The sequence below is a fragment of the Eptesicus fuscus genome, chromosome 5 (assembly GCF_027574615.1).
Source record: "Eptesicus fuscus isolate TK198812 chromosome 5, DD_ASM_mEF_20220401, whole genome shotgun sequence".
NCBI classification, from domain to species: domain Eukaryota; kingdom Metazoa; phylum Chordata; class Mammalia; order Chiroptera; family Vespertilionidae; genus Eptesicus; species Eptesicus fuscus.
Genome location: NC_072477.1, coordinates 88,660,030 through 88,682,139, shown reverse-complemented (window position 1 = coordinate 88,682,139; position 22,110 = coordinate 88,660,030). Strand labels below are relative to the sequence as shown.

The window sequence follows — 22,110 nt, the reverse complement described above, 5'->3', positions numbered from 1 at the left end:
TTGATACGACCTTCAGATTCTCAGGGGGCCGCCATCTTAGGATCCGCCTACCCGCCCCTTCCTCTGAATTAGCCAATCGCACAATAATGTGAATCTGAGCTCTGACCAATCAAGTCAGAGTCAGAGTGAGGATCAGGGCAGACTGAGTCAGGGAATAAAACCCGAATGGACTTCCGGTTCAGTGTGCTTTGCCCATGATTTTCAGCTGCCAACTGCACCCTTCTGCAGAAGTAAGTTTGCAATTGGGAGGGATATCTGGGTTGCGGGCCCCCAACCCGGAGCCCAGTGCAGGGTAAAGGAGACCCGTATGGTCTGGCTGTGAAACCCAGCATGGATTCCACCAGGTGAGCTGGAGGCTGTGGCAGAGCCCGGGGCTCTCTTAAAGGGCCCGCATACAGACTCACTCCTTCACACTCACCTAAGCTCCAGAGAAGGAGCAGCAGTTCAATACAGGAGGAGCTGAATTGTCTGGCTTCAGGGTGAAAGCTGAAGGGGCAGTTCTCTTTGGGACAAAGCACAGGCAGATACCATTGTTCCTCTGTTGAGTCCCTCCCCCCCCCCCCCCCATCATTGCCTGCAGGGGCAAGTGGATGCCAATCTGTGTTAATGAGCCTGGCTGGCACGGCTCTCGCCCTACCCTGATGATTCCCTGAGACCCTGCCCCACCCATCTCGTGCCGGGCCCAACCTCTTTGCAGAGGCTAATCCATCCCAATGGCTGGCCTGGGCCCATGCTTCAGACTTTCCTAAAATCTTTCAAAGGGGCACATACCCAAAACAAGCAGCGGCTGGCCTTGGCGTGCCCTGTACCTCTTGCTAAGCAGCCCTAAGCCTGGCACTAGTGGCCGCCAGCCTCAGTGCACAGCATATCCTCTCCCGGGTGCCTCCAAGCCCAGCACAGGCAGCTACCAACTGCAAATCACTCCACAGCTCTTACCAGGTTGGCCCAGGATGGACCCAAGCAGTGGCTGACATGGCTGCACTGGAGCCCTTCCCCGGAGGTCCCGGAACCAACATACCCGGTGGCCAGCTTCAAACCACACCAGAACACCTCCCAATTAACACCGCAAATGACACGCCCAAAGGATGAACTTGGCAGGCACCAGACCCCACTAAAGCAGATCCCTCTGTGAGGTCAGCCCACACCCAACAGCTTGTCTGCTGTAATCGTGGCCAGTCAGTCCCACCTGCTGATGTGCCAACAGCAGCCAAGGCTCAACAGGAGGGCACACAGCGCACGCAGGGACACTCCGGGAACACCTGGCTCAAGTGACAGGGCGACTGCACCACTGGGCCCCACAGACACCTGCTATGTTCGGCGACTCTGCCAAGAGAGGGAGATGTAGCAGAACTACCCAACACATAGAAACAAACGCAAGAACAGGAAAGCAGCCAAAATGAGAAGACAAAGAAGCATGCCCCAAATGAAAGAATAGGATAAAACTCCAAAAAAAGAACTAAACAAAAAGGAAGCAAGCAATCTATCAGATGCAGAATTCAAAACACTGGTATAAGGATGCTCAATGAACTTAGGGGAAGAATAGATTATCTCGGTGAGAGACTAAACAAAGAGACAGGAAAAATAAAAGACAGAAAACAAAGAACCAGTCAAAAAATAAGAACTAGTTGGAAATGAAGAATACAATAACTGAAATGAAAAATACAGATGAAAGGAATGGAGTGAGACCAGACCTTGGACTCCTAGATTTTGTTTCTTAGTAATTGTGCAGCCTTCAAACCCTCTGGATAAACACATTTTTATCTGTAAAATAAAGATAATAATTTCAAATTCAAAAAAAAGAGAAAAAATACACTAGAAGGAATCAACAGCAAATTAGATGAAACAGGGGCTCTAACCAGCGGAGGAAACCATCCAATTGGAACAGCGAAAAGAAAAAGAATTTTTAAAAATTGGAACCTGTGGGACATCAAGCATACCAATCTTCACATCATATGGGTACCAGAAGGAGAAGAGAGGGAGCAAGACATTGAAAACCTATTTGAGGAAATAATGACTGAAGACTTCCCTAACCTGGTGAAGGAAATTGACACACGAGTCCAGTAAGTGCAGAGAACCCCAAACAAGATGACCCATAGAGGCCCACATCAAGACACATCATAATTAAAATGCCAAAGATTAAAGACAAAGAAGGAATCTTAAAAGCAGCAAGAAAATAGCAGTTAGTTTCCTACAAGGGAACTCCCATAAGATTATCAGCTGATTTCTCAACAGAAACTTTGCAGGCCAGAAGGGACTGGCATGAAATATTCAAAGTGATGAAAAGCAAGGACCTACAACCAAGATTATTCTACTCAGCAAGGATATCATTTAAAGGGACTTCTTTAAGAAGAAGAAAAAAATAAAAATATAAATAAGAAAATTTCACAAAGAAAAAGTTCTCACTGACAAGGGCAAACACATAATAAAAGTAGTGAATCAACCAACGATAGAGCTAGTACAAAGGTTAAAAGGCAAAAGTAGGGAGATCATGTGTAATTACAACAGTAAATTAAGGGATACACACAAATAGACACACAAGAAGTAAAAAATGACAAAAACATAAACACAAATGGGGTGAGTAAAAATGGTAGTGATTTTCAAATGTGTTCAAACTTAAGCAACCATCAATTTAAAGTAGACTGATACATACATAGTTCCGTATATATGAAGTGCATGGTAACCACAAACCAAAAATCCATAAGATGTATACAAGAAATAAGAAGAGCCCAGCTGGAGTGGCTCAGTGGTTGAGCATCGACCTAGGAACCAAGAGATCACGGTTCAATTCCCAGTCAGGGCACATGCCTGTGTTTCGGGATAATCCCCAAGTAGGGGGCATGCAGGAGGCAGCTAATCGATGACATTTCTCTCTCATCAATGTTTCTATCTCTATCCCTCTCCCTTCCTCTCTCTCTAAAAAATCAATGGACTTTTTTTTTTTTTTAAGAAATAAGGAGAAAGGAATCCAAACACACTACCGAAATAACAAAGAAACAGAGAACTACAAAAACAATCAGAAAACAATAAAATGGCAATAACTACCTACCTATCAGTAATTACTTTAAATGTAACTGGATTAGATGCTGTTGTTCCCTTCTCGGTCCTTGGAACTCAATACACAATTCTTGGGTGGCTCTGTCCACACCTGGACATTAGCTAGTTCTTTAATAAGTTGATGACTCCAAAATGTTTCATTCTCTCTTTTTTTTTTTTTAACATATTTTTATTGATTTCAGAGAGGAATGGAGAGGGAGAGAGAGATAGAAACATCAATGGTGAGAGAGAATCATTGATTGACTGCCTCTTGCATGCCCCCTACCGGGGATCAAGGCCACAACCCGGGCATGTGCCCTGACCAGGAATCCAACCATGACATCCTGGTTCGTAGTTTGACGCTCAACCACTGAGCCACACTGGCCGTGTATTCTCTTAAGACTCCTCACAGTAAATCACCTGTTTATATCCAACAGGCCCCTCAAATTAATATGTCCAAGACAAAACTCACCATCTTTCCCCCAACCCACTCTTTCTCGTATTTTCCCAGGAAGTAGCCCAAGTCAGAAGCAGAGCTCCTAGAAGCTTCCCTTTCTCCTTCCCTCTCATCCAGTAAGTCACCAAGACCTGCAGAGCCTTGCTCTGGGGTCTCTATTTAGCATCTATATTCCCCACTTTCTAGTCACTGCCTTTACCTGGTCACCAGCTTCACGCCTAACCCACTCCAGCCTGCTTGCCACACTGTCTTCCAAAACACACAGTGATGACAGCCGCCATGTAAAGTCCCTCACAGGCTCTCTGTGGCTTTCTGGGTGCTGCTTCCCTGCTCCGTCACATGGCCATGCACCAATTCCCTCTACCTCCCACCAAGCCATGTGCCACCGCTTGTTTCATGCCTCCATACTTTGCCACAGACTTGCCCTTCTCCTGGCATGTCCTTTCTCTGACTCCTACGTGGTCCTTAAAAGCTGTCCTTGACCAGCTTTCCCAGTCTGTCTGAGCTTCCCCTCTTCCGTGCTTCCAGAGCATTTTGTTCTTCCCGCAACCATAGCCCTTGTCACTCCTCATGAGAATCACTCATTTACCTGATTATCTTCCCACCAGTCTACAAGCTCCTTGAGAACAGGAGCCCTATTTTATTTTCTTTGTACCTCCAGACCCAGCACAGTGCCTGGCACAAAGTGAATGCTTGACAAATTAAAGTGTGTTTTTTCATATATCATACTTTTTTCCTTCAGAGATGTTTTCTCATATTAGCCACATGTACCAATATTTCACATTTCCTTTATCTTTTTGTTGTTATTATTGTTGTTAATCCTTGCCCAAGGATATTTTTTCTTTTTAAAAAAAATGTGTGTTGTTTTTTTTTTATTTCAGAGAGGAAGGGAGAGGGAGAGAGAGAAAAAAATATCAATGATGAGAGAGAATCATTGATTGGCTGCCTCCTGCATACCCCACACTGGGGATTGAGCTGCAACCCGGGCAGGTGCCCTGACTGGGAATTGAACTGTGACCTCCTGGTTCATAGGTCGACTCAACCACTGAGCCACAGTGGCCAGGCAGCCAATGATATTTTTCCCATTGATTTTTAGAGAGAGAGAGAGATAGAGGAATATCAATGTGAAAGAGACACATCTATTGGTTGCCTCCCACACACACCCCGACTTGGGTGGGAAATCAAACTTGCAACCCAGGAATATGCCCTTGACCAGGAATGGAATCTACAACCCTTTGTTGCATGGGCCGACACTCTAATCACTTAACAACACCGGCCAGGGCACATTTCCTTTATCTTAAGAAGTCCTTTGACTGAACATAGGAACAGGTGAAACCAGACAATGAATGGGTCTAGGCCAGTGGTCTAGGCTGCCTGTCACTACTTGAGCCAATTAAGTACAGCCAGGGTTGAGTCATACATGAGGGTTTTTTATTTTCCAATATTGCCAGTAGCAGGAGAGAGCAGCAGGTCATCCACAAAAAATCTGCTCTAATCCCCCCACCCGCCATAAACCAGCTGTTTATATTGATAGAAGGACAAAGATTACAGGGGAAGTAGGCAAAAAGAATAAGAATGGGTATAATGGTTACAGATTATAGGCAATGAGGCTGGGTGTTGCAAAGGCGGGACTCCATTGTTTCAGCAACAAGGTTATTAATCCTTCATGATGATGGGCAGTTCTTGGATAAGGAAAATGGACTGCATTTGAGCCCAGCTCCCGGAGTGTACAACTCCCAGCCATGTCAGAATGTGCCTTCCTGCCCCGCTGGTGTGCTCAGTGGTTGGTGCTATGAACCAGGAGTTCGAGGTTCGATGCCCAGGTTGTGGGCTCCATCCCCAGTGAGGGGAGTGCAGGAGGCAGCTGATCAATGGTTTGCTCTCATCACTGATGTTTCTATCTCTCCCGCAGTTAAAGGCACTACCTGAAGTTGCAGGCTCCTCCCTGGCCCAGGCCCTGGTCGGGGCTCATGCAGCAGATAACCAATGGATGTGTTTCGCTCACATCGATGTTTCCTTTTCCCTCTCTCTTCTACTCCCCCTAAAAAAAAATCAATGGAAAAATATTCTTGGGTGAGGATTAACAAAACAAAACAAAAAGAAATAAAAGTAATGTGCTTTCTTTAATCAGAACACAGTTAACAGAGCATGATTAATATTTCCTATACCTATAGCTGGTCCCCACTATTCTATTTCTCCCTCCCGCCCCTAACACAGGCAGTTAGGGATAGTCATCTGTGCTTAATCCTCGAGCAGAAACTAAGAAGGTCAATTCAACCCGAGGGAAAGCCTCTGATCGGAGGTCTGGGGGTGGGAAGGAGTGAGAGCCTGTCTGTGGGAGTCGTGACATTTTGAAAACACCCAATTCTCTGTCACCTTGAGCTTTTTCTCTGGGGCAAACGGGGTGACAGAGGTGGGGGCTTTTCTCCTTTTTTGTGGTCAGATTTCCCCAGTGAGTTTTCTTTTTTCAGTGCCCGTGGCCACAAAAGAGGCTGCCCCAGGAGCCCCCAACTATTTTTAGCTTCAGTTCAACACCCTACAGACAGCAACCCTCCCATGAACCTCCACGTGCATTTTCAATCTTGCTGTGGCCGGCGTGAATCGCCCAGGCTGCCCGACGCACTGCTAGACCCGAGGGGAGGATAAAAGGACTCTAAGTGAGAAGGTAAAGGCTTTAACGGTGGAAAGAGCGGCCGAGATGCCCTGAGGTCCAATGAGTCTAACAGCTCCCTGTGCTACTTCCAGAACGCCATGTAATGTATGTTCAGAATGTGATGCCATTTTCATGAAGTTCTCTGTGACCAGAGCCCCAGGTGTGGAGCCTGCCCTGGATAACCTACACCCCTCCCCAGGATTTCCTCTTTAAGAGAAACTTACCTGGGAAATGAACTATTTCAGATGTTGCCTAAGACAGATAGACTACAAAGCATACAGTATTCCTGCCACAGCGATGGCTTTCCATTTTAAATGCTGACTAGGCCAGTGTATGCTTGGTTAAACTAGGTCAAGCTCTGGAGGGGAGATATTTGTGTTGAAAATGCTGCTGCTGCTGAAAGGTCAAAGATCACCTGGAAGGGCAGCGGCTCGGCCTTCACGGCTGCACCTCGGCTGGGTCCAGCCGGTGGGTGCCCATGGGCTTCGGCCTGGCAGTACATTGGTGGGAGTTCCCATGATGCAATGCCCTGCTGGGCAATCTCTGCATCAACCAGGCTGATTCAGCCTCTTTAGCCTCATTCTCTGTCCCCAATGGATTTTTGGCACAGGGGATACTCTCTAGGCAATCGTCTAATGTCTCTAAATGAAGCTTCTGCCCTAATTTCCTTTTTGATCCCTTGTCCTGGGGAGCTGCGCTAAGCCATAAGCAAGCCCCTAGGGCCTCATTTACCTCCAGACGGAAGGTTTTGAGAAGGCAGAGTCTTCTTTCCCCTGGGCCCCACCCTACCTGCTCCTGTGGGCAGCGGAAGAGGAAAGATGAGAAGAGCAAGAAGAGCGCTGGCGACAGGCCCATCTATAATCTCTTCACGCCTCTTAACTGTGCTCCCCTCCAGGGGTGGGCTGAGGCCCATGGTGACTCCGCTTTGCCCTCCTCCCCTCCGAATAGCCTGGATCGCCCAATGCCCCCTTCCTTTGTGAAATGGGAATAGTAACACCTAACTACCCCCAAGGCAGAAGCTGGACGGCAGGAGCTCTTGAGATAACTTCCAGATGGAGGAGAAAAGTTGATTGGGTAAAGAATGAGGTATGAACAGAAAAGAGAAGTCAAAGAACAACTGATAGGTCTGAAGAAAAAAGGGTTACTCATGCCTTAACCAGTGGACTGAACAAGGGAGACAGGAAGGAATTAGTGTTCTCCTCCCACCAAGCAATGCCCATCCCATCCCATGTCCTTAAGTGTCTAACCGGAGTCAAAAAGGGACATGAGCCATAACTAAGCAATACAATGCACCAGGTGGCCACAGGCCCCATGGGCAAGCCAGACTGAAGAATCAGAAGGATGCAGAAGCGGGCAGAGCACGCCAGGAACAGGAAGACGAACGGGCTCCTGGAAAGCAGGCTGGGGGCCCCTGACAAGGAAGTGGACGGGGAGGGAGAGCGGAGGTCCTATCCCAGGGAAGGCCAGGGCAGCTGGAGCAGTGCTGCTGGGGAGAAGTGCAGGCTAGGAGTGGCCAAGGGGGGTGGAGTCTGACCCTGGAGGCTTTCACTGCTGCCAGAGCAATTCAGAGTGCCCTGCAGGCCACAGCAGGTCACTGAGGTTGTGTTACAGAAAATGTCATGATGAAAAAAAAAAAAAAAAAAGAATGAAAATGTGTTAGAAACAGTAGTGAAAGGAGATGTAATTATATAACTGTAACCCTTTATACTACTTGAATTTTTAAACTGTTCTTTAAATATGCACTTTATTGATTTTTTTTTTACAGAGAGGAAGGGAGATAGAGAATTAGAAACATTGATGAGAGAGAAACATCGATCAGCTGCCTCCTGCACACCCCCGACTGAGGATGTGCCTGCAACCAAGGCACATGCTCTTGACCGGAATTGAACCTGGGACCTCTCAGTCCACAGGCCGACGCTCTATCCACTGAGCCAAACCGGTTAGGGCTCAAACTATTTTTAACCATGTGCAAATGTTATGTAGGTGTGGGGTGAAGGAGGTCCAAAGGGGAAAAGGGAGATGTCTGTAATACTTTCAACAATAAATATAAGTTTAAAAAAAAAACTAATTAATCTGCAAACTATAGATGATACCACATATAATTTGTGTCAATACCTTTGAAATTTTTAAAAATAGGAACAGTCAAGCAACGTTGTAGAGTATAGAGAAGAACAATGGGAACACCGCACGGGTGATGGGTCTGACTGCTGGCTTCTGAGTGAGTGACTTAACTTTTATGAGTCTCAAACTTCTTTAAAACAGAAATAATGCTGCCTACCTAACTGAATGGTGGTGAAGACTACATAGCAGGGGTCCTCAAACTTTTTAAACAGGGGGCCAGTTCACTGTCCCTCAGACCGTTGGAGGGCCGGACTATAGTTTTAAAAAAAACTATGAACAAATTCCTATGCACACTGCACATATCTTATTTTGAAGTAAAAAAAACAAAACGGCAAAAACACCCGCATGTGGCCCGCGGGCCGTAGTTTGAGGACGCCTGCTACATAGGATAAAGTATATCAAGCGCTGGCCCTGGTAAGTATTTAATAAATGTATAAATAGCAAATTGAGAGGCGACGAAGGTAAATCAGGGCCTGCACTAATGGGATGGTGAAAATGGAAAGGGAATGGGCTGGAGTCAGTTCGAGAACAGAATGAACTGAACTGATCGGACATGGGGATTTCAGGAGAGGAGACACTCACAGATTTTCTCTGGGACAAATGATGTACAATAGTCACATCTAAATATCCAGTCTCAATGAACATCCTCAACCCAACTTGCCTGAAATCCCCTCCTTATTAAAATGTTTCTTCAAAGGACGGTTATTCCACAGATGGCCTGAAGATGTCGCTGCAGACAGTGCCATCCATATTGTGTTCCTCTCGGTGTCCTACTCTGCCATTTGTGAAGGAAAACTGCCGCTGTTGCTCCTTACCTAACTCCCCTTAGTCCAGGCCCCTGCCCTGAGTGTAGCCTCCTCTTTTTCCTGCGAAACTTCATCTTTCCCTCTGCCCCCTGCCCTGATGCCGTGGCTGCCTGGAGGTGGACTCGAGCCCTTCGAGGCAGCAGAGCCAACATTGTAACCAGAATGTACCTGTCTTCCCTGCTGTCTCTCCATCATCATGTTCATGTTGACTATTTACGAAGACCTAGATCCATGCTGTCGCCCCACCCACATTCTCCCTAGCCTCTCTTGAATTTCCATCAGTGAATGTAGGGGACACCCCTACACCCTTTCTCCCACACTCTTTAACTTCTCTTCCACGTTGGCCCAGTTTTCAAATTTTATCATTTAAATACTTGGTGATGCATTAATCTACCTCACTTTCTGAAAATATCAGTGTTCTTGGGAAAACAATCCCTACACAGACCTGGGGTGTGGGAAATGATGAGCATCCCTGAGCCAAGTTGAATGACTGGTCCAGAGGGAGTGTGTCACAGTCATGGGACTGGGCTGTGACGACTGAGACCTGGTAACAAAGGAAAAATGTTCCAGGCCCATTTCCCCCTTTCTCTCTGCTCACAGCTTCTGTGTGTGACCCTTCTGACCCTCTCTCATTGGCTTCAGCATTTAAAAATCAGCCTAAGACCCTAGCCGGTTTGGCTCAGTAGATAAAGCATCGGCCCGTGGACTGAAAGGTCCCGGGTTCGATTCCGGTTAAGGACATGTACCTTGGTTACTGGCTCAATCCCCAAGAGGAGGAGTGTAGGAGGCAGCTGATTGACCCCTCATCAATGTTTCTATCTCTCTATCCCTCTTCCTTTCTCTCTCTGAAAAATCAATTAAAATATTTTTTTAAAAGCCTAAGAATAACTTTCACAGGGATATTTTTATAGGTATCCCCATTAATAGCCTCGGAGATAAGCCTTCAAGACATCTCAATTTTTAATATTCACCCAAGTAATCTGGGGCTCCAGAGAACAGAGGCTCTAAAAGGAATTTTAGTAATTACAAGAAAGGGCTATGGATCGACGTTCCTAAATCTTTACTCTATTTGTAATCTGAAGCAAACCTTTTAGCAACTATGATTCTTTTTCTTTTTGTTTTATTGTTGACACTATTACAGATGTCCCCCGTATCCCCTCACCTTTGCCCACCTCCACCCAGCTCCTCCCTCCCCAGGCCTTCACCACACTGTTGTCTGTGTCCATGGACTATGCGTAAATATTCTTTGGCTAATCTCTTCACTTTCTTTTATGTAGTCCACCACATCCCCTCCCCGCTGACATTTGTCAGTCTGTCCCTCTGGTTCTATTTTGTTCGTCCATTTATTTATTTATTTTTTACAGAGAGGAAGGGAGAGGGAGAGAGTCAGAAACAGCGATGAGAGAGAAACATCAATCAGCTGCCTCCTGCACACCCCCCACTGGGGATGTGCCCACAACCAAGGTACATGCCCTTGACCGCAATCGAACCTGGGACCCTTGAGTCCGCAGGCCGACACTCTATCCACTGAGCCAAACCGGTCAGGGCTCGTCCGTTTATTTTATTCATTACATTCCACATATTAGTGAGATCATATGGTATTTGTCTTCCTCTGACTGGCTTATTTCACTTAGCATAATAATCACCAGGTCCATCCATGCTGTTGCAAAGGGTAAGCGTTCCTTCTTTTTAACAGCTGCATAGTATTCCATTGTGTAAATGTACCACAGCTTTTTTCCCATTCATCTACTGATGGGCACTTGGGCATTTTCCAGATCTTGTATATCATAGACAATGCTGCTATGAACGTGGGAATTCACATATTCTTTCAAATTGGTATTTCAGGATTCTTAGGATATATTCCCAGAAGTGGGATCACTGGGTCAAATGGCAGTTCCATTTTTAATTTTTTGAGGAAACTCCATACTGTTTTCCATAATGGATACACTAGTCTGCATTCCCACCAGCAGTGCACCAGGGTTCCCTTTTCTCCACATCCTCGCCAGCACTTGTTGTTGATTTGTTGATGGTAGCTGTGATACCTCATTGTTGTTTTAATTTGCATCTCTCGGGTGATTAGTTACATTGAGCATTTTTCATGTCTCTTGTCCATCTCTATGTCCTCTTTAGAGAAGTGTCTATTCAGGTCCTTTGCCCATTTTTGATTGGGTTGTTTGTCTTACTGGTGTTGAATTGTGTAAGCTCTTTCTATATTTTGGAAACTAACCCCTTATCAGATGTATTATTGGCAAATATGTCCTCTCATACAGTGGGTTCCCTTTTCATTTTGTGGATGGGTTCTTTTGCTGTGCAGAAGCTTTTAGTTTGATGTAGTCCCATTTGTTTATTTTTTTTTCTTTTTTTTCCCTTGCCCTAGAAGATATATTGGCAAAAATATTGCTACACAAGATGTTTGAGATTTTACTGCCTATGTTTTCTTCTAGGATTTTTATTGTTTCACGACTTACATGGAAGACTTCTATCCATTTTGAGTTTATTCTTATGTACGGTTAAGTTGGTGGTCTAGTTTCATTTTTTTTGCATATACCTCTCCAATTTTCCCAACACCATTTATTTGAAGAGACTGTTTTTACTCCATTGTATCACTTGTCTCCTTTGTCAAGTATTAACTGATCATAACATTTTGATTTCTGGGTTCTCTGTTTTGTTCTATTGATCTATATGCCAGTTTTGATTACAGCGGCTTTGATTACAGTGGCTTTGTAGTATAGCTGGATATCTGGTATTGTTATTCCTCCAACTTTGTTCTTCTTTCTCAAATTGCTGAGACTATTCGGGGTATTTTTGTTGTTGTTCCATATAAATTTTTGGAATATGTATTCTAGATCTGTAAAATATGCCACTGGAATTTTAACAGCAATTGTGATGAATCTATAGATTGCTTTGGGTAGTATGGACACTTTAAAAAAAAATATTTCATTTCTTTAATGATTTCAAAGAGGAAGGGAAAAGGGAGAAAGAGATAGAAACATCAATGATGAGAGAGAACCATTGATCAAGCTCACAACTCGGGCATGTGCCCCTGACCGGAATCGAACCCAGGACCCTTCAGTCCACAGGCTGACGCTCTATCCACTGAGCCAAACCGGGTAGGGCTGGACACTTTAATGATGTTAATTCTTCACGGTATATGCTTCCACTTATTTGCACTTCCTCTATTTCTTTCTTCAACGTCCTATAGTTTTCCGAGTACAGGTCTTTTACCTCCTTGGTTAAGTTTATTCCTAGGTACCCTTTTTTGTTGTTGTTGCAATAGTAAATGGGATTATTTTCTTAAGTTTCTTTCAGATAGTTCATTATTAGTGTATAAAAATGCCACCAATTTCTAGATATTAATCTTTATCCTAGCAGCTATGATTCTGTTTACCTTTGTCCTAAACCATTCCCCAGACCTTAGACCTAGAGAAAAACATGTCCACATCCCCATGTACTTTCTGGTGGTGGATTCTGCCTCTGATGCTGGTTATGGGCCTAAGAGCAGGGACCTCCTCTCATTTGTGTACCATATCCAGCAGGCTTTTGTGTAGAACTGCTCTAGTGCTAAGTGGCCCGGTACCCTGACTAAGCTCAGGATGAATTCACACCCGAGACAAAAAGCACATACACTAACATGAAGAGGAAGCAATGTGCCTCCACTCCTTCCTCATCCAACTACTCCTCCCCCAACACAGAACATGAATAACCTACACACCTGCCGGTATTACTTGGTTACTGCCAACAAACAGTGAAAAGGGAGAGTCAGGAATTTTGGCCGGTGATGGACACGTGCAGGAGTGACACGTGCAGGCCTCCTCCCTCCCTGGCAGAAGGTTACCCAACAGGTAGACTGACTGGGCACGTGGCTGAGGCACCAGCAGAGCAGGAAGACCTCAAAGACACATTTACTGAAATAAATTTGAGGGTTGGTTTTTTGTTTTGTTTTAATTTTGTTTTCAAGACTAAACTTTTTTTAAAAATATATTTTTATTGATTTCAGAGAGAAAAGGAGAGGGAGAGAAAGCCCACAACCGGGCATGTGCCCTTGACTGGAATTGAACCTGGGACCCTTCAGTGACCAGGCCAACACTCTATCCACTGAGCCAAACCGGCTAGGGCTGAGGGTTAGTTTTTTAACTACCAGCCTGAGACAGATTTTATTCTTTTACTAGAGGCCCAGCACGCGAAATTGTGCGTGGTAGCCTGCTCACAGCCCCGCCCACCTGCCCGCTACCCCACCACTGCTCGCCACCCCACCCGCCCGCCCACCGCCCCCGCAGCACCGCCCACCCACCCGCTGCTGCTCGCTGTACTCACTGCCCCACCCGCCCACCGCCTGCCCTGCTGCCATTGGAGCCTGTGGGCCGCGGGGGAGGGACAGAGAGGTGCTCAACGCACCTCATTGTGACCAGTCATTTGGTCATCACCGTTGTCACGGACACTGGCTTTTTATATATATAGATACTTGTCTGAAAGAATTTGAGTTTTTAAAAAAGCAAAACAAATGAAAAAACCCAAGAAGTCTTTGTGGGGGAAAAACAAAACTTCGTTGAACGTGTTATATTTTACCAAGCAGTGCTTAACAGTTCTTTCAGGAAGGGATAAAAATTGTTCAGGGCTTAGTCTCTGATCCCAACCCTGCCTCCCAGAGGCAGACCAAACTTCCTGGACAGACACACGCCGCCCCCAGCCTCCGGGTACACAGAGGGGCAGAGAACCCGTGGCACCAAGGCAGCTGAAGGCAGGTGCCTGCCCACAAAGCACCATAAAAAGCTCATACCTTGGGCCTAGCTGGTTTGGCTCAGTGGATGGAGTGTCGGCCTGTGGACTGAAGAGTCTGAGGTTTAATTCTGGTCAAGGGGCACATGCCAGGGGTTTTGGGCTTGATCCCCAATAGGGGGCATGCAGGAGGCTGCCTCCCGCACACCTCCTACTGGGGACTGCAACCCAGGCATGTGCCCTCGACTGGAATCGAACCCGGGACCCTTCAGTCCGAAGGCCAACGTTCCATCCACTGAGCCAAACTAGCTAGGGCTGATTTGATACTCTTTAAAGGTTTGATCCTTATTAAATTGTAGAAGGTATAGACCTAGCAGGTTGCTCAGTGGTAAGAGCGTCGGCCTATGGACTGAAGGGTCTTGGGTTCAATTTCTGTCAAGGGCACATAAGTCAGTGGCAGGCTCAATCCCCACCCACCCAGGAGGCAACCAATTCATATGTCTCTCTCATATCAATGTTTCTCTCTCTGTCTCTCTCCCTCCTTTCCACTCTATCTGAAAATCAATGGGAAAAAAATCCTCGGGTGAGAATTAACAAAAATAATAATAATAATAAATTGCATAATGTATAGCAAAAGAAATACATAAAGGCTTTGACAGCCTTATTTTCAGGTCACTGAGAATGAGGGGCTTGACAGCTGTCTTTCTGTGGGGAAATCCAGAGCTTAGGAGCTCCAGGTTCTGAGGGGGATGGATGGAGGTGGTTGCTAAACATAAGAGGAGGAAAGAAGATTGCGCCCGGGGTAGGAAGCAGAATACACATCCAGAATTTCGCAGCAGGGCTGTCCGTCAGCAGTGGGCCTGCCTCTCTCGGTCTTCAGGACTCTCTCACGGTTCCTTTCTCTTCCAGCCGGGCTGTATTCAATTTGCTGGGGCTAAACCAATTTTGGCTTAATTGGCCAGGTCAACTGACACAGGACACTCTGCCCAGGATGTGAAGAGAAGCCAAAGGTTGGACCACTTGGCTGAAATTGAAGAAAAATCTCCATGCTGCCAGGCACTGGGCACTTGGGGCAGTAGGCTGGATTCACGCTTTGCATTTCCCACCGAGGAAGAGTGCATGAGGTCACACCAGGCCCTGACGATGCCCCTTTGCCCACGGGTGGGGGAGGGGCAGCGTGCTCCCGCCAACAGTGAGGCCCCTGAGCGCCACCGGCCACCCTGTCGTTCCGATGGCTGCACTCTGAGATACAAAGCAGCTCCCAGGTTAACCTACTCGTTCTTTCGCCTTTTGCATTAAAAAGAGAAAAAAAAATGACATTAAAAGAGTTACCTAAGGTTTAACCTCTTTAAAATGGTCAAGATTCGTGAAAAGGTTTAACAATAAGGTGGGGAGAACTCTGCGCACCCAGGAGTCCATAAAGGTCTTTCTAAACCAAAAATCTGTTTTGCCACCTTCTTCTGCTCATGTTTTCTGATTTCCAAGGAGGTTCTTTATTGCCCAAGTTGTAATGTTTGTTGATTTAACCCCTATAGAGCCACATATGACAGAGAGAAAACTTGCTGGATCACATTATTCAAAACTGTCTCCTAGGTTACGGAAAAACAAAAGGTACCTCCTTGGGAATCCCCACCTTAGGGACAGGTCATCAAGACTCAGCACCTCCCAAATTTCCCAAAGTGCTGTGACAAATCAGGGAAGGCCTGGGCCCGACTCTTACCACTAGGTGTCACACTAAGCGATCAGGAACAAAGACCACCCTGGGGAACATAACAGCCATAAAGAGAGGTGCAAAATTACTTAATCCTGACACACTTTTTATTTATACATGATTTTCTTTTTAATAATAATTTAAAACCTGCAGCTAAAAATTCTCTTCTATGGTACCCATTATTAGTGGGGCATTTAGAGTTTGACATTTCTGTACTTTTTTTTTACAGACATGAATCTACCACCCTCTATTTTATCTAACAATTGAGTAGAAAATACTTAGAGTATTTTCCCAATGATAGTATATTCGGTCTCATTTCCAAAATGTGTTTTCAAAACTGTTCATACAGCTTTGGCCAAATGATCAATATGCTGGGATATAAATTAGGTGAACTGCCACAGGGCATGCAGGTAAATTTTTCTGAATTTCAATTTCTTTTTAGAAAAGTAAGGACAATAGCTATCTTACAAAATCAGTTCTGAGAACAATGTGTTACATAAACTGCTGGGAGTCCTTCCAAAAATTTACACTGTGAATTTCCAAGAGACATGGTCACCCTTAAGCAGAATTATACATGCATTTGTGGCTAAGTAACACAACTTTTAAGCTGGTGAAAACAAACAAACAAACAAAAAAAAAACCTAAACAGCATTAAATCCAATCTTTTCTTCTTCTGGTTAATCCTCACTGGAGGATATTTTTCCATTGATTTTTACAGAGAGTGGAAGGGAGGGGGAGAGACAGAGAGAGAGAACCAGATGTGAGAGAGACGCACATCTCAGATGTAAGAGATTGGTTGCCTCCTGCATGTACCCCAACTGGAGCTTTGGGTCCAGCCTGCAACCGAGGTACATGCCCTTGATGGGAATCGAACCTGGGCACGGGCTGACGCTCTATCCACTGAGCAAACCGGCAGGGCCAAATCCAATCTTATTATTATAAAAGCAGGCATACCACAGCAAAGTTAACCGATCTTTCCAGTTAACATGCAGTTAATTAGCCATGGCCCGCCCATGTGACTTAGTTGGTTGAGCACTGTCCCATGCATCAAAAAGTCACAGGTTTGATTCCCATCAGGGTACATACCCAAGGTGCAGGCTCAATCCCTGGGTGGGATGCATATAAGCAAGGTTTCTTTCTCATTCTCTCTCTCCTTCTCCCTTCTTCTCTAAAAAAGCAATAAAAATATATTTAAAATATACATATATATGCAGTTAATTAGAGGTAGAGCCTGGAATTAAGATCTACTTATAGTCGCTGTTGCACCTTGCCTCAAAAATTGTGTATTTGTATATCCTATGCCTGCAGAGACAATGGAATCCAATGGGAAGTTTTCATTTTAGCATGTGATCATTCCTACTATGAGGTTTTTAGATCTTGATTTTACTTTTTTCCCCAACATGTTTTGTCTGTCCCCCAATTGACCCAGATTTCCTACATTCAGATACTGGAGGTGAGGAGGGGGAGGTTGGAAGAGGAGAAAGGTTGGTTAGTACATGGCCAGTCAAGTTAAAGATGATTGCAACAAATGCCAGAAAACTCTACAAAACTATAGAGGCCTCCTGGGGCTAATTCTGAAGAACTCTGACAGAAGTTGCTTTGTTTTGCCTGGACCAATTGTTGGCTAAGAGGTAGGGGTGCAAAGAGGGGCATAAATTCTATTCCTGCCAGTGAAACCAGAGGATGGTGAGCCTAGAGTGACTACCCACATTGCATGGTTATGTCCAACTGCTACCTGCCCGCCCCCCTCTTCCCCCCCCCCCCCCCCCCCAGGACTGTATAGAAAGGAACCGTGAGGGGCAGGATGGGGGCAATGTTAGGGCTGCCTTGAGCTTCCTGCAGTATGCCTAGCAGCTATTTTCTTAGCCATCCTTAAGGCCCAGTCTTGGGTAAGGTACCACTCAATCCATTCTTCAGCCTCCTCCAAATGCTTCTGGAAAGTCGCCCAGCGGGGCACCCAGAAGTAGGCTCGGGATGCATTCTCTGCAGCAGCACAGTGCCCATCAGAGAACACGACCTCAATAATCATTTCGTTGTTGCAAGGTATCTGCAACCTCAATGACAAAAAATTAACACCTTGCCCTATTCGACAAAAAATTATGTTTACATTCAACATTCTTCCCCCTCCCCCTCCCTCCCTCCGAATACGAGCTGAGTGCTTGCCCCTCCCCAGTCAACAGGGTTGTCAATTCCCGAGGAATTGATCTGGGGGTTCGCCAAGCCCTTGGATGTTTAACGCCCAAACTTGCACAGCTTCTACCTGAGGAGGGGGCTGGGGGACGCGGCAGGTCGCTGCGCTGCAAAGAGCCCGGCGTCGGCCGCAATGCCGAGCAGCCTCCTCGCCGCCAGCGCGCCCTTCCCCGCAGAGAAGTTTGGGGAAACGAATCCCTACAACCGGGCCCTCGTTTCCACTCGCGCTTTCAAAAGGTCAAAAAACGGAAAGGACCGGCCGTTCGGCAAACCCCAGCGAGGAACCGCCTAGCAAGTCCGCGCGTCCTTGGGATCTCTCCCGCCGCCGCCGGCCCCAAATCCAATCCATCGTGGGAAACCCCAGGGAAAGGTCTGCAGCGGAGGGACCGGGCGGCCGGCTGCAGGGAAGTACCGGGGGAGGGGGCCCGGTCGGGAGGACTTTCCAGCCACTCGGCTTTCATCAAAAAGTTCCCTGTGCATGACCCCGGTGCCTCATCGCTGGGAGTTTCTCTGATGAACCCCTGCTCCGGGTTCGGGCTGCTTTTCCCTAGCAGAGAACCAAGCAGTTCTCTTTTCAGGTCTGACTGGCTTGGAAATTCCCCGCGCCTGACCCCGCCCCGAAGAAATCCCCTGCCAGCGTTTATAAGGCGCCGCGGCGGCGCTGCCGAGCCCACAACCTCCGAGCCGCGGTCCCGCCCGCCGCCTGCGACTCTGCGAGAAGCCCCCGCGCAGCCCGCGCCCAGCGCACCCGCAGCCGCGCCCGACCCGCGCCCATGTTTCACCCCGCCGAGCGCGCCCAGGACTGGGCCATGGAGGGCCCCCGGGACGGGCTCAAGAAGGAGCGGCCGCTGGATGACCGCCACGACAGCGGCCTGGACTCCATGAAGGACGAGGAGTACGAGCAGATGGTGAAGGAGCTGCGCGAGATCCGCCTGGAGCCGCAGGAAGCGCCGCGCAGCCCCGAGCCCTGGAAGCAGCAGCTCACGGAGGACGGAGACTCGTAAGTGCCCGGGCCGCGGCGTGGGGCCGGGGGCGGCGGGGGGGGGGGGGGCGCGGACCTGCAGCGGAGCGCGGGGCCCGCAAGGCGGCCCGCGAGCCCGGGTGGATGCAGCGACCCGAGACCCTGCAGGGCGCATGGGGGCCGGGGGCCGGGGTTCGTGCGGGGCCGCGGTTCCACCGCTCGGCCTTGCAGCCGCGCGCGCTCCCCACCCCCGTCCGGGTCCCGGCGGCCGGGGGCGGGGCGCGGCGGGGACGCGGAGTACCGGCCTGCGGGGGGCGGGCGCTTGTGCCCGGCTGGCGGGCGCCGCGCGGCCGGGAGGGGAAGTACAGGGCGTTCCGGCCGGCGGAGGGCGGGGCGGTCTGGTCGGCGCCCTCCGGGGAGGGGCGGGGGGAGCCCGGAAAGTCCCTGGGCGCCTGCCAGGAACACTCAGCTCATAATAACCTCGCGGAAAACACCGCGGCCTCGGCCTCCAGAAACCCCGGCCTTGCGCAATCCCCCGCAGCCCGCGCCTCCCTGGCCCCACGCATTGTACTCACCCTGGGGTTTTTCCCTCTCCCCTCAGGTTCCTGCACTTGGCTATCATCCATGAAGAGAAGGCACTGACTATGGAAGTGGTCCGCCAAGTGAAGGGAGACCTGGCCTTCCTGAACTTCCAGAACAACCTGCAGCAGGTGCGCCTCCTGCCCGGCCCCAGCCTCCCTGACCCCGGGATCTAGCACAGTCACTCCTAACCCTGTATACAACTAAGTCAGGGGTCATTATCCGACCTGACCTTTTACATTCCAATCAGCCAACCTTCAAGGCAATTCCATTAATTTGGTGAGACCTTGATTATGAAGACCACTGGGGCCTCGTATTTGCCTTGCCCCTTGCACCTGGGGTGGTGGTGGGGGGGCGGGGGGTGCAGCACCCACAACCTGGGGAATCTCTGGGGTTCAAGGGAACGCAGACTGTGGGTTTGATCCATAACTTATCCTCTCTGTTCCCTCTTCTGTTTGTAGACTCCGCTCCACTTGGCTGTGATCACCAACCAGCCAGAAATCGCTCAGGCACTTCTGGAAGCTGGCTGCGATCCTGAGCTGCGAGACTTTCGAGGAAATACCCCCCTGCACCTTGCCTGTGAGCAGGGCAGCCTGGCCAGTGTGGGAGTCCTGACTCAGAGCTGTGGGACCCAGCACCTCCACGCCATCCTGCAGGCCACCAACTACAATGGTATGTCTGCCTGCCCTGCCCGCCAGAAGGCAGGTGACCCAGGAGAAGTGGGTGGTGGGCCAACTTAAGGATTCCAGGCAAGAGCTTCAACTCTCAGCACGGGAAAGGCTGAGAAAATACGCGTACAAAAGGCCTGTTGGGTGCCTTTATAGAATTCATTCAGAAACCAGGTTCTTCAGAAGAATTTGCCCCTTAGAAGAGTAGGTGAAAGAACCTGCTTGAGATGTGAGGGTTGAAACGAATGTTTTATGTTTTCCTCCTTTTGTCCTTCTAGGCCACACGTGTCTGCACTTAGCCTCCATCCATGGCTACCTGGGCATCGTGGAGCGCCTGGTTTCCTTGGGTGCTGATGTCAATGCCCAGGTGAGCGCTTCTTCCCTCCCGATGGAGTGCGTGGGGCTCCAGGGCCCTCCTCACTAAGATTTCATGTGCTTTTTTTTGACAAGCGAAAATTCTAAACTCAACTGTAAATATCTCAAATTCCTTTTGGCTTCAGGAGCCCTGCAATGGCCGGACTGCCCTTCATCTCGCGGTGGACCTGCAGAATCCCGACCTGGTGTCTCTCCTGTTGAAGTGTGGGGCTGACGTCAACAGAGTCACCTACCAGGGCTACTCCCCATACCAGCTCACCTGGGGCCGCCCAAGCACCCGGATACAGCAGCAGCTGGGCCAGCTGACCCTAGAAAACCTCCAGATGCTGCCAGAGAGTGAGGATGAGGAGAGCTATGACACAGAGTCCGAGTTCACAGAGGACGAGGTGAGTCTCCGTTGTGCTCTGCAAAAGAACAATTAGAGTGGCCATTGTCCCTCCACCCTCCCAGGCCCCTGGAGCTATACTCATCATCCAAAAGTGTCACATAGTGAAGTTCTCCAGCTTTAGTGTATAGAGCCAGTATCCCAAGAGTAGGTCTTCTTTTTTGCTTTTAAGGAGAGGAGCATCAAAACAAAACTCCCTCAGCCTGTTAATCTATATTTGGGATATAGACAATGAAGTCCACAAATACTTAGGTTATTCCCAGTAGCAGCTCTCTCTCCCCATTATCCCAGCACCCCTGGCAAAGCTCTGGGAGTTTAACACGCCTTATTTCATCTCGTTTCAGCTGCCCTATGATGACTGTGTGCTTGGAGGCCAGCGCCTGACGTTATGAGCTTCACAACGTGTATAAAAGAACATGGACTTGTATATTTGTACAAAAGCAGAGTTTTATTTTTCTAAAAAAAAAAAAAAAAAAAAAAGAAAAAGAAATCAAAAAGGTGTACTTATAACCACACTGCACACTGCCTGGCCCAAAACATTTTACTGTTGGTGGATCAGCCCTCGTTTTATTATTTTTATGTACTTTGGAAGGGAACAAGAAAGATCATTGGATTTCAAAGAAAACCTCTTTTAAAACTCACCATTGCGGGGGTTTTTTTTTAGAAGGTTATCCAAAATCTGATGAAAGGACTACATTTTATTTATTGTTTTGAATGAAGCCCAGCCGTGTCCTGTGACTTGTAACAATGAGGTGTGTTGTTAAACCTTTCAGTGGTGTGGAGTTAAAAGTTGCTACCTGTCAAGGTTTGTGTTACCCTCCTGTAAATGGTGTATATAGTGTATTTTGTTGGTAATTATTTTGCTATTTCTAAGATGTATATTTATTAAACAGATGTTTACAAACAGAATCACCCTGATCATTTCCTTCGGGCTGCGGAGGGACTCCTATTCTCAGAGTCATTCAATCCTCAGGTGGAGGTGGAGAGGTGTGTGGGAGCACTTACCACAGCAGCCATGTAACCCTTTCAGAGAGCAGCTTCTCACAGCTACACACCAGCTCTGCAGGCAGCCCTGGGCCCGCTGTGTGTGGGAGGGGCTGCTGGTGCAAGATTGCAAGATGATAGGAAATACGCTTGGGGGAAGGGGGGCAAGCTGCTTGGCTTACAGTTGGAAGGCTCTCCATTGTCATTTACTTTTATCCTGTTGGTTTAAATTATTCCAGGGCCCTTCCTTCCACTTTAGGAAATTATTTTGGGCGGGCGAATGCTGACCTGTCATTTTCTAGAGCTGGAAAAGACCTCACCTATAGTACTGGGAGTTCCTAAGGACCTGGGCTCAGGAATGGGACTGCACTAACATTTGTTAACAGGTGCCCACCTCTGAGCCTTTGTTTCCGGGCTTATAAACTGGGCTGTTGTGTAGATTACAATCAATCCACATAAAAAGCACAGCAG

At 47.8% G+C, this 22,110-nt stretch overlaps 1 protein-coding gene across 1 annotated transcript; it reads left to right on the top strand.

Annotated features, from left to right (window-relative positions):
* The first annotated feature begins 18,344 nt into the window (after nucleotides 1-18,344).
* On the top strand, nucleotides 18,345-21,564 carry NFKBIA (NFKB inhibitor alpha). Its single transcript, XM_008158980.3, has 6 exons — nucleotides 18,345-18,687; nucleotides 19,250-19,358; nucleotides 19,689-19,899; nucleotides 20,174-20,262; nucleotides 20,396-20,656; nucleotides 21,000-21,564. The coding sequence occupies exons 1-6, from the start codon at nucleotides 18,461-18,463 to the stop codon at nucleotides 21,045-21,047; spliced, it is 945 nt and encodes a 314-aa protein (XP_008157202.1). The 5' UTR covers nucleotides 18,345-18,460; the 3' UTR covers nucleotides 21,048-21,564.
* The last annotated feature ends 546 nt before the right edge of the window (nucleotides 21,565-22,110 follow it).

Coding starts and splice junctions, on each gene's coding strand:
- NFKBIA (XM_008158980.3), top strand. CDS start 18,461: ATGTTTCACCCCGCCGAGCGCGCCCAGGACTGGGCCATGGAGGGCCCC. Junction 19,359..19,688: donor TCCAGAACAACCTGCAGCAG/GTGCGCCTCCTG, acceptor TTCTGTTTGTAG/ACTCCGCTCCACTTGGCTGT. Junction 19,900..20,173: donor GCAGGCCACCAACTACAATG/GTATGTCTGCCT, acceptor TTGTCCTTCTAG/GCCACACGTGTCTGCACTTA.